Source organism: Heptranchias perlo, chromosome 21, assembly GCF_035084215.1.
Source record: "Heptranchias perlo isolate sHepPer1 chromosome 21, sHepPer1.hap1, whole genome shotgun sequence".
NCBI classification, from domain to species: domain Eukaryota; kingdom Metazoa; phylum Chordata; class Chondrichthyes; order Hexanchiformes; family Hexanchidae; genus Heptranchias; species Heptranchias perlo.
The window spans coordinates 20,497,682-20,509,425 of NC_090345.1; the positions used below are offsets into that span (position 1 = coordinate 20,497,682).

Consider the following 11,744-nt stretch of genomic DNA (forward strand, 5'->3'; position numbering starts at 1 on the left):
AAGCCAATGCTCCTAATTAGGTCACCGGCACTTGCTCTTCAAAAATATTCATAAAACAAAATTGGTAGCAATTATCCACTCCTGTTAAAAACTTGTAATGCCTTCGAAGAGGGAACCACTATTTTTTTTTAAAAAAAGCAAACCCAGCTCCAGCTCCAGACATTGACCTGTAGCACTTCTTTGTGATGTACTAGGAAATGGACCCCCCCTATATGCTGTCAGCATTAAGCACTCCCAGTTCAGGTATTGCCCAAGTTAAGATGCTGAGAAGAATGTGCTTTGTTATCCCAGAGTACTTAAACTGTAATCTTAGAAGAGCACCTCTACTGAACTGGTGTGGGAAGTGGAAACAGCAGCCAGCCTGTAGGATGTCCAATGCTAATAGTAACAAATGCAACCCAAAAAGATAGTCTTTTAACCCTCAGTACCACCCAAGCTCGAAGTATATTTCTTCGAATCAGTTTCTCTAGTGTTAACTAAAACTAGGTTTAGTTTGAATTTTTCAGAAATGTAAGACAATCCTCAGCATTGTAGTGGTTTGGAAGAAATTGGAGATAATTGTTCATACCTTTTATTTAGAAGCATATATGTGCAGACTTTAGAAGTATATATTTAAATGTAGTTGAAGACATTATCATTTAAACAATCAACTTTAAACTTAACTTCCTTTAAAAGAAATCACTGCAGTAGAAATGCAATTCATTCATTGGTACACGGTTAGCTCCATCTCAAATTTAGTTGATCACGCTATTTGGCTAGATCATATTCTCCTGGTTTACTTCAGGGTAAATTGCTTTTTAACCAACGAGTGAGTATTCAGTAGAATAGTATCCATCTTCACATGATAAACAAAATTCACTGGACAAACATTTCAAATTTAGCATCCTAGACCTACTGTGAACTTTAATCTGACATCCGACACTATTCTCTGACAAAGAAAACAGCCACCTCTAAATACTTATTCTGAATAGTTGAAACTTTGAACTGTACAAAAGTAATAGGTAGCAAATTAGATTCTACTTATTGACTTTTGCAAAGTACTCCTTGGAATCTTCTGGGGAAGGTTTGATCTGTAAAATAAATCATGAACAGAATTATTACATTTGTAGGTAAAACATGCTTCTGCAATAAAACTCTAGGAATATTACAGGTTGTAACCCAAGCATGGAGAAGTTAGAAGTGCAGAAAGTTCAAGTGCTTTAGAAATGCTTTGTGAATGACGATTTATTTATAAAATGCAGAAGCTATTACTATTCTGCATCAGTCAATGAGTTAAAATTGCAATCTCATTTCTAGCCAAAATCAGAAGAGTGAAAAAAGGGAGCGGGGAAATTGAAGATATACATGTAAATTAGTCAAACAGCACAGTGGTGCAACATACAAGAGTGGGTCCCTTAGAGGCTGAGACAGGAGAAATTATAATGGGGAATAAGGAAATGGCAGAGATGTTAAACAAATGTTTTGTATCTGTCTTCACAGTAGAAGACACAAAAACCATACCGGAAATAGTGGGGAACGAAGGGTCTAATGAGAGTGAGGAACTTAAAGTAGTTAATATTAGTGAAGAAAAAGTACTGGAGAAATTAATGGGACTGAAAGCCAACAAATCCCCTGGACCTGATGGCCTACATTCTAGCGTTCTAAAAAGAGGCGGCTGCAGAGATAGTGGATGCATTGGTTGTGATCTTCCAAAGTTCCCTTGATTCTAGAACGGTCTCCGTGGATTGGAAGGTAGCAAATGTAACACCACTAGTCAAGAAAAGAGGGAGAGAGAAAACATTGAACTACAGGCCAGTCAGCCTGACATCAGTAGTCAGGAAAATGCTAGAATCTATTATTAAGGACATAGTAACAGGGCACTTAGAAAATCATAATAAGATTAGGCAGAGTCAACATTGTTTTATGAAAGGGAAATAGTGTTTGACAAATCTACTGGAGTTTTCCTGAGGACGTAACTAGCAAGATAGATAAAGGGGAACCAGTGGATGTAGTATATTTACATTTTCAAAAGGCATTCGATATGGTGCCACACAAGAGGTTGTTACACAAAATAAGGGCTTATGGGGTTTGGGGTAATATAGTAGCATGGATGGAGGATTGATTAACGGACTGAAAACAGAGAGTAGGAATAAATGGATCATTTTCAGGTTAGCAGGCTGTAACTAGTGGGGTGCCGCAAGGATCAGTGCTTGGACCTCAGCTATTTACAATCTTTATTAATGACAGATGAAGGGACCGAGTGTAATGTATCAAAGTTTGGTGGGAAAGAAGGCTGTGAGGAGGACACAGAGTCTGCAAAGGGATATAGACAGGTTAAGTGGGTGGGGAAGAAGGTGGCAGGTGGAGTATAATGTAGGGAAATGTGAGGTTATTCACTTTAGTAGGAAGAATAGAAAAATGGAGAAAAACTATTAAATGTTGGTGTTCAGAGGGATTTGGGTGTCCTTGTACACAAAACAAAGTTAACATACAGGTACAGCAAGCAATTAGGAAGGCAAATAGTGGGAGATAAGGAGATCCCCTCTATTTTGAGTGGGAGGCAAGAGAGTGCATTTATTATGGGTTATGGTGAGAAATTTTGGGGGAGGGGGGGAAATGCATAGATAGAGATAGTAAGATAGACCGTATTTACTGGGGAGTGGGGGACAACCCTATTGTAGAGGGAATGCATCTTCGGCTGTGCTAGGAGCTGGAAAGACAGTTGGATGTCAGAGGTTAGTGGGCCCACATTAAAAAAACACCACATCTTCCTACTCACTAATAACAGGAAACCCGCCAGGTGAATTTAAAAGGCTTGAAATATATGCAGACACTTGAAGTGACAACAGGAAAATATAGATTCTGTAATTGATGCAAAACTTTGTTTGAATTACTTTACAACCGAAATGATGTGGTCTAGTTTCTACAAGTTTTTTTTTAATAAAATTCATTAAGTTGATAAATGGAGTAGTGCAATTTTACATACTGTTGGAGAGTCAGGGGTCCAATTGGCTGGGCAAACCTCTCCATGGGTTTCCACAAACTGGAATGCCTTTACTAAGCGTAGCGTCTCTTCAACACTGCGACCTACAGGCAGATCATTGATGCCCATGTGCTTGACAATTCCGTTAACATCAATAATGAAAAGACCTCTGGTAAAATTAGAACATTTTAAAGTGAGAAAATACAATTTTGAAAATTACACTACAAGCATTAATCCATAAATCATATTTCACGATCATGTGAAGAGGTGAAATAGTTACATTCTTCAAATGCACTTAAACTGAAACAAAAAAACGTAACTGTTTAAAAATATGCCTGATAAGTTTCCAGTGGTGGGGGGAAAAGACATGAATGTTCAAAATTGAGGAGTTAGCAGGGCCCTAGGTGGTACCGTGTTGGCATGTGCTTGTTCCATCTCCAAATCTGGAGTTCAAACTGATGAAATGAAATCTTTTTCTACAACTGCTTTAAGTGTCCTCTGTGAAATAACTGGATGGTCTTATTCAAGAATAAAGCTGCCTGTAATTTAGTACAAAGGGAGAAAACGTTGGCAAGTTTAGGTCACAGAATGACTGATATAGGAAATAGAAAGTTGCAGCCACGCAGTTGAGGGTGTTCAAGTTTACTGGTTGAGGCATACGATTGCTGCAAAGCAGAAGCAGCTTTGCTCTGCAACTGGCCAGGTTAAACGTTGACATACGGAAACATTCCACATTCCTCTTTTACATGAAGGATAAAGAGCTTCATAATCAAGTGGAAACAGTTGCTCCCTATCTACTCTATCGAAACCCTTCATAATCCAGAAGCTGCTCTAAGCCCGCAAAAGCTCAAGTCTAAATGGCTTCAGATGCGGCACATCTGGGACTTGGCTTCATCCCTCCTTATTTCTGGGACTCAGGTGCATCTCTGCCTTTTCCCTCTCTGTGCTAAAACTTTGTATCGTGGCACCTGCACCTGAAGACCACTCTTGCTAGCAAAACTTGCCTCATCCTCTACAGCCTCTCTCATTTACCAATTGGTGAATTAACCCTCAGTTTCCCACCTCTGTTGTACTGTTGCAATAAGTGAGTCTGTTCAGCCAATCTCAGAGAAACGTTGCCCTCGAATGTTTGAATTAAAAATTAATTGGGTCAGTGGAAAGGGAAGGAAAAATCTTGTGCATGTGGCTCACAATAATTTGTACTTTCAGATGTAAGCCTTGTCTCAGTAATAGCACTCTCGCCTGTGAGTGCATAAACCAGGCAGACACTTCAGAGCAGTAGAGAGTGCTGCACGGTCGATGAACATGAAAGGCACTATATAAATGCAAGGTCATTCTTTCTTTGTCACTGTTCCGCTGAAAATAGCCACCAGGCATTAATACAGTACTGGAATTATTTGCGCCAAAAAGCAGTTTTGAGGTAAAAAGGGTACCTGGATATTTCACCTTCCTCTAGGGAGTAAAACCATAATGTGCAAAAGTGAGAATTGCATCTTTCGATTCCAAGTAGGAACAAATCACAGAAAATTGTGAACAATTTTGGCAGTCCAGAAATAAGTGTCAGTTATAAATTTTATCAATTTTCCCCACAAATTTCTAATGCAATTTGGCACTAGTAAGAATGTATTTGTTCTGACAATTTATGGAGTGAAGTAGAGGTGGGGGAAAAGACTGCAAACCAGCCTGAGTCAGCTGCTTTTGTCTAAGACCTAGCAAATAATTACATCTTGGCTCTAGAAGCCTGTAGGCAAACAAATTTACAAATTCAAAATGTGCCACACTCTAATTTAGCACATAGTACGTGGGAGAAATGAACAAAAAACACTTTGATTTACATAGTGCCTTTTATATCCTTAGGAAATCCCAATACCCTTTACAGCCAACAGATTACTTTTGAAGTGTGATCATTGTTATTATGCAGGCAAATGCACAAACAATTTGCTCACAGTAAGGTTCTACAAATAGCAAATGAATCGGTGACTAGATAATCTGTTTCTGATGATGTTGGTTAAGAGAAGAAAGCCATAAAGATCTTACGTCTACTTCAACTGGCAGACTTAACACCTCATCCAAAAGACAGTACCTGTGACAATGCAGCACTCCCTCAGTACTGCAATGAAGCAAGCAAAAGCAAAAATTTTCCAGATGCTTGGAACAGAGGGCACAGCCCAGATTCACAGAATGCAAACTGGGTGATTGGAATAACATTTTGAGGTTAGCAACCGCAAAGTACTACTTAAATTTATAGACAAGAATAATACATTATAAATATGTTTTACAATTAGTATCCAAGTATATCAGATAGCTTGAGAATATAGATTTCAAGGATGTCGTTACTTTTTGATCCATATGCAGAGCAACTGATTTAAGGTGACTGAATAGACTAAATTTCATTTTTATCACATGATATTCTGTATTTTCATTCATTTATCATTAGGGCCACTGGGGTTTACGGTGAACGAAGAAGTCAAATTCCATTTTTATTTTATGGAACTTTATGATTTTTACTGGTGTTTTAGGGCATGCATTCCACCATAAAAACTGCAATCCAGTGTCTTTGTCCATACATTTTAGGATGTGTAAAGGTGCTCTCTATCCCAACCTGGATCTAATTAGTATAACATAATTCCACTACCACGGAGGATGACAAGACTGATGCTGGAGCTTTATTTCAGTTCTGCCTAACCTGCTACACTACATAATCCACTCCTTATAACACCGAACCTCTTACCTCAGGGCAATACCAGGGTTTTCCAGTAGCACTCCGTAATCCCGAGAGATATCCTTTGTTAAATCAGACAACAGTGGTATATTCATGTGCCCTAGACCCCCACTCTGGAATAAAAGAATAAACAGAGGAAAATTACCCAAAGACAGAAATTAATTAAAAGATTTTACAGGTAAAAGAAAAAAAAAGACTCCCAGACATTGAATTTGATTTTTTTTAAAAACCTTATTAAAAGTAGAAATAATCTTTTTGAGAACTTCTGATAATTTCTGTACCCACTTTCTACAATCAGAAAATAGATATGCAAAAATCTTCACTCCTAAAATAGTTACTAATGGACAAAGTCACATTCTATGGATCTTAACTTCTTATAGTCACCATCTAAAATATTCTGTTTTTGTAGTTATGGTTTGATAAAACACTCCTTTATTTTCAACACTGGAAGATGAATTTCATATTCAAAAGGTTTAAAACAGGAATAATTGGTTAGCAGTTATCTTCTTCAAATACTAACTTTATAGAACTACTGCACCCAAGCCTAACTGAAATCCCAAAGTTTCTAAAAGGCAAACAAACCACAAATACAACAAGCTTTAAAAATCTTTATGCTTGCTTCCATACCTTTTTTGGAGTGTTGATCCAGGCAAGATGGGAGAAATGAGAGTCTACAGAAACACCAATTACTTCACAGTTTACATCATGGAACTCATTTGCTTTGTTACTAAATGCAATGATCTCAGTTGGACAAACAAAGGTACTGGAAAAAGGAATAATTTTTTTTAAATAAACTGATTCATATGACCATACAGCCTGTTTTTAAACTTATAATAACCAGAACAGCAAAACGATAAAACCTGATTAAAAGAAAATCCATCAGTGGCTTGGGTTCGAGCAAATTCTTAAAATGGTTGAAACACAACTGCATTTGCTGCAATGTAGAAGATAAATCAACAGGATAGTATCCTATTTTTAAAAATGGTATATAAGAACAGGTACTGCCCACATCTTTGTGCACGTAGCAAAATCTAGTGTTGGGAGAAAAGGAAAGTGGGTCATTTGAGGGGAATAGGGGAGTGAGAATGACTGAATGAAAACATCCAGATATTTTAACAAGTCTCCAAATGATCTTTAGAAACTACACACATGGGCACCTTCCAGCATTTTCATGTTCAATTTTAGGGATTTAAATCACTCGTTTGCTTTTATGAACCTTAAAATATTATGCACATTTAGTATAGCAATTCATTTGTACCCCTTAGAAACTAATTAACAGATCGGCACTCACATTTTTGAGTTGTCGCTTTACCACAGAACAAAGTAATGCTGTTCAAATCTTGAACCCAGTGGCTGTTTGAAAGGGAGTTATTTAGTAAACAGGGTTAAACAATCTAAAAGCTATTTTGAAAGCACACATGTATAGTTCTCAGCAACTTCACCTTCAAAAGTATCCAAGTGTTTGATGTGAGAAAGCCTTTATGATGGTTCAAGTATGAATAATAATTCAGGAAAAAAAAAGCAAAGATCAGAAAGGGCTGTAGCGTTACCAACATCCCAGAATCTGCCTGATGTAGCTATCTGACTATTTTTAATATAGTAATTATGATACCTCTTCCCAAATATTGCAAAACAAGGTACTGAGTTGAAGCTAGGAGCAAATTCCTGAGTGTGTAATAAGCCAGTAACTCTCAGCATCTTAAATAGTATTTAACTTTGCAAGAATATAAAATCCTTTATTTTCAGTGGCTACACTGTATAAAGCACAGCAGTGGTACACATCAGAAACTACAACTGCAGTGCTTCAATCCCTATAAGAATATACAGATAACAGCAAGGAAATCTAAAATATTCTTTAAGTACATTTCCAGTGCCTACAAAAGCAGACATATGTTATTGTCCACAAGGTGAGATTCAGAATAAGATAAAGCAAAGTTGAAGATCAGAGCAGAAAGCAAGAGAAACAGAAGTAAAAAGCAGAGAAAGCAAATAACAGCAATAGCAAACAAAAAAAAAAATCTATTGCACAACTTTATATCTATAAATAATTATGGAACAAAGGAAGCTTTCTATATATGTCAGGGTGCACACATATGCATATAGAAAAATACACATCATATTGATGCTCATATATATTGCTCTGTATCAAGTATCAAAGAGACCCATTCCCCAATTTAAATCGCACACATCACACCCAGCTTAAATTGATTTTTTGCTTAACAAAGTCCAACCTATATACAAGTTAATACAGTGGATTAGGTTCCTGTAGATTAGGTTCCAAGATACCAGAGCACAACAGCAGCATTTGTTCCCTAAAAGATGTACTCCACCCATCACTTGTTAACATTTTCAAAGCTGATAACAGGACTTCAGATGTGCAGGGCCTCCTCCTACTTATTAGTTTCCTCCAGCTTAACTCTGAGCAGCAGAGGATAATTTCTACACTGAAATATATATATTTTTTAAACTTTGCTCAGAAAATATTTGCAACAAAATACTGTTGGTATACATTAAAATTCAGTATTAGAGTATGCTCTCGCAACAATTATCAAAAAGGAAATTTTGAAAGTTATGCAGGGCACTTGCAAACAAAAAAAAAATGGAGACAAGAACTTTTTCCTCTTGCATCCAAGCTTTAAGCAAAATGCACATGCCAAGATTACTTACAAATCTAGAGGGTAGAAGAAAAGGACCAGATATTTTCCCTTGTAGTCATCCAAGCTGATCTCTTTGAACTCACCATTGACCACAGCAGTGCCCTTGAAAAATGGAGCAGGTTGGGTAACAGCAGGAGCAAAGTTTGCATAAGCTGAAAGAAAAAGTACAGGTGCCAATTATTATCTATTAGAGGATTACATTCCTTGTACTAGTCCCACAACCACACACAAAGAACATTTTCATGGATATTAATTTGCCTTCAGTCTGCCTACACGATGAGTATTTTTAACTGGATACATAGAAACTCCAAGTTGCATTCTCAGTAGCAATAGTAAAATAAGATTCTTAGAAAAAAGTACTAAGCACTCTAAACAGAGAGCCTTAACAGAATGTAATATTTTACAAACCGTACTAGAGATTTTAAAAAAAATTGAATGCTAGTAAAATCCAAAACATATGAGCACAAAATATGTTTTGCATCTTTAAAATATTTTGCTATGCCCACAAGCTAGATCCTGCTCATTCAGGAAATGGCCATTTTGCAATAAATTAGATTGGAATCCCATCAGTAGTACCACTTAATTTGATCAATAAAAGTCACTAGTGACAAATCTGAAACAATATTTCAATAAAGTGAAAATTCCCTTTATGGCAGAATAGTAAAAGGCTTAAAATAAAACCTAAAAAGTGCATCATAGTAAATTGCTCACTGGTGATGCCGTTATACTGCAACTATCACCTTCATACTAGTATGATACTGAGAATAATGCAAACAAGCAGTCCTGTCCTGCACGTACAAATTGAAAAAAAACAGCTTAGCACATGTTCTTAAAGGCACGCTCAGAGCCCTGGTGGTGGCATCCAGTGCAGGTGAAAATTTTAACATCAGTAAAAAAGCAGACTTTTAAAGTAAAGCAGGATCTTCTCACATTTAGATTTGGTAGGAGGGGTCTGCAGTCATAGTTGATAAATCATTGAAAATGCAATACGGCCACTGAGAAGGAAAATAGGGTTTGTATTGCTAGGACAGTACATTATAAATCTAAGGATACTATAGTTAGGCTATATACAGCTTCACTTGGGAGTAGTGTGTTCAGTTTTGATTCCCACTGTCACGATTGAGATGCTGGAGGCAGTACAGAGGAGGGTAACCAAAATTATACCTAGACATCGGGCACTTAGTTATCCAATAGGCTCAAGCAGCTGGGGCTATTTTTAATAGAGGAGAACAGGCTTAGAGGAGATATGATTGCGGTTTTAAAATGATGAAGGAAAGAGATTCTGACCAGTTGAACAAGTTATTTGAAAATGGATAGGGATGAGAAAAATTAAGGCATGTGCACAAAATATATAGGCAAAGAGTTAGATTAGATGTTAAGAGTACAACATCTCAAGTTATAAAAATAACTGAGGTAGCTGACAATAGAAAGGCTTGAGTTACCATGGTCTCCTGAGAGCTTGTTTGATTTTATTTCCCAGAATATTTCCTAAATTGGCCAGTTTTTTTCCTCCCGTTTTGTTTCTTCTAGAAGATTGCAGTAAGGGTGGTAGCGTCTTTGGTGTCTGTGGCTGCAACGTGCCTGCATGCGGCAAGCTCTTTGAAAATTCTTACCTGTATTATCTGAGCAATTTGTTATCCTAATGCAATTTTAGAAAATTGTTTAAGTCCAAAGACCATGCACCTCCTGAAACACGTGTTTAGACTATTGTAGCATGTAAAAATTAAAAAGTTATTAATATTATTAATGTTATTTAAAACACTGGTTAGGCCACAGCTGGAGTACTGTGTGCAGTTCTGGTCGCCACACTACAGGAAGGATGTGATCGCTTTGGAGAGGGTGCAGAGGAGATTCACCAGGATGTTACCAGGGATGGAGCGCTTCAGCTATGAAGAGAGACTGGGAAGATTGGGTTTGTTTTCCTTGGAGCAGAGGAGGCTGAGGGGGGACATGATTGAGGTGTACAAAATTATGAGGGGCACAGATAGGATGGATACTAAGGAGCTTTTTCCCTTCGTTGAGGGTTCTATAACAAGGGGACATAGATTCAAGGTAAAAGGCGGGAGGTTTAGAGGGGATTTGAGAAAGAACTTTTTCACCCAGAGGGTGGTTGGAGTCTGGAACTCACTGCCTGAAAGGGTTGTGGAGGCAGGAACCCTCACAACATTCAAGAAGCATTTGGATGAGCACTTGAAATGCCATAGCATACAAGGCTACGGACCAAATGCTGGAATATGGGATTAGACAGGGCTTGATGGCCGGCGCGGACACGATGGGCCGAAGGGCCTCTATCCGTGCTGTATAACTCTATTTAAGTTATTAATGGGGACGGGGTTGGCTCTAAAATTCACTTAAGACTTGTTTCTGGTTCAGTAACCTCTAATCCCGGCTATCTGTGAAGAGGCTGGACTTCCTTCAATGTTTTCAGTCAAAATAGTTATGGAACTCCTTTAGAATATAACACATATTTCCCACAGCACTTACTTGTACTGAAGCTGAGTTTATGATTTGTGAACGGTGTTGAAATACGACAGTTTGCTGCATTTTTCTGAATGCAGCGCGCCCGGAGAGCTGCAGAAACTCCCCTGGTGTTTAAACATGCTCGGTAAAGCTGCAAAGCAAGAAGAGACAATAAATCGCTACAGTTGAAAGAACGCTGTTAATTCGCATTTTAATCGAAGTTTGCTCCAGACGATTATTAATGTGACTCCCAAGCAGATGAATTTAAGTATTAAAATGATTTAAATTCCGACCAATTTTAAATCATTTAACCTGCAAAAACGTTGGAAAAAACAGCCCTGACCTTTAACAACTATGTTCCAAAGACGATTACTTAACAGACCTGTCAACTCTCATTTTGATTTAAAATACTATGACCTATCCTGATACACCTCGGTGAAAAATTCAGCCACATCTCCACGACTTTAAAGAAGTGTGGGAGAAATCAGTCTCACTGATCATAAATCAGTCTCACTGATCATAAATCAGTCACCCTATGCTGACAACTCTGTAACATCCTTAAGAACAAAATTAAACGTTAACTGAAAGCCACGGTCCCCATAGCAAGGACTAAGTCGGTTGTAAAGCAATGTTCTTCTGAAGTTGGTTTAATTCTTGATATATAGAAACTGTCAAGACCACAAGCAGCCGCGGAATATTTTATTTTAAACGATAACGTTCCCCAGTTCTGATTAAACTACCATTCTTCCCCCAGCTGTAACGAGAATTCAATATCGCCAATAAAACCCACGCCTCCTCCTCACCCGAGTCACCGCTACCACTGCCGCCGCCATCTTACAACAACCAGAGGCCGGCTTCGCGGCAACGCTCAGTAAAACTGCAAGGATCGGTTTATATTTTTTTAAAAATGAGACACAAATTATCTACAAGAAAAAAAAAACAT

The 11,744-nt window shown here is 37.8% G+C and overlaps 1 protein-coding gene across 2 annotated transcripts; it reads right to left on the minus strand.

The window, feature by feature from the left end:
- Nucleotides 1-555: 555 nt before the first annotated feature.
- On the minus strand, nt 556-11,734 carry prdx3 (peroxiredoxin 3). Of its 2 annotated transcripts, XM_068002235.1 has the most exons (8): nt 11,605-11,734; nt 10,826-10,952; nt 8,352-8,493; nt 6,312-6,447; nt 5,694-5,797; nt 2,966-3,131; nt 2,633-2,689; nt 556-1,070 (listed from the first exon to the last, which is right to left on the minus strand). In XM_068002235.1, exons 1-8 carry the CDS (start codon nt 11,632-11,634, stop codon nt 1,017-1,019), a joined length of 816 nt encoding a protein of 271 aa, XP_067858336.1. In that variant the 5' UTR covers nt 11,635-11,734; the 3' UTR covers nt 556-1,016. The 2 variants fall into 2 exon arrangements, with proteins under 2 accessions (XP_067858336.1, XP_067858337.1); XM_068002236.1 differs by lacking the exon at nt 2,633-2,689 and having other exon boundaries at nt 11,605-11,715.
- Nucleotides 11,735-11,744: the final 10 nt, after the last annotated feature.

Excerpts from the sequence above, each read along its gene's own strand:
- prdx3 (XM_068002235.1), bottom strand. The coding sequence starts at position 11,634 with ATGGCGGCGGCAGTGGTAGCGGTGACTCGG. Across the intron at positions 5,798-6,311 it reads GGATCAACACTCCAAAAAAG|AGTGGGGGTCTAGGGCACAT; the intron begins GTATGGAAGCAA and ends CTTTTATTCCAG. Across the intron at positions 3,132-5,693 it reads AACCCTGGTATTGCCCTGAG|AGGTCTTTTCATTATTGATG; the intron begins GTAAGAGGTTCG and ends TAATTTTACCAG.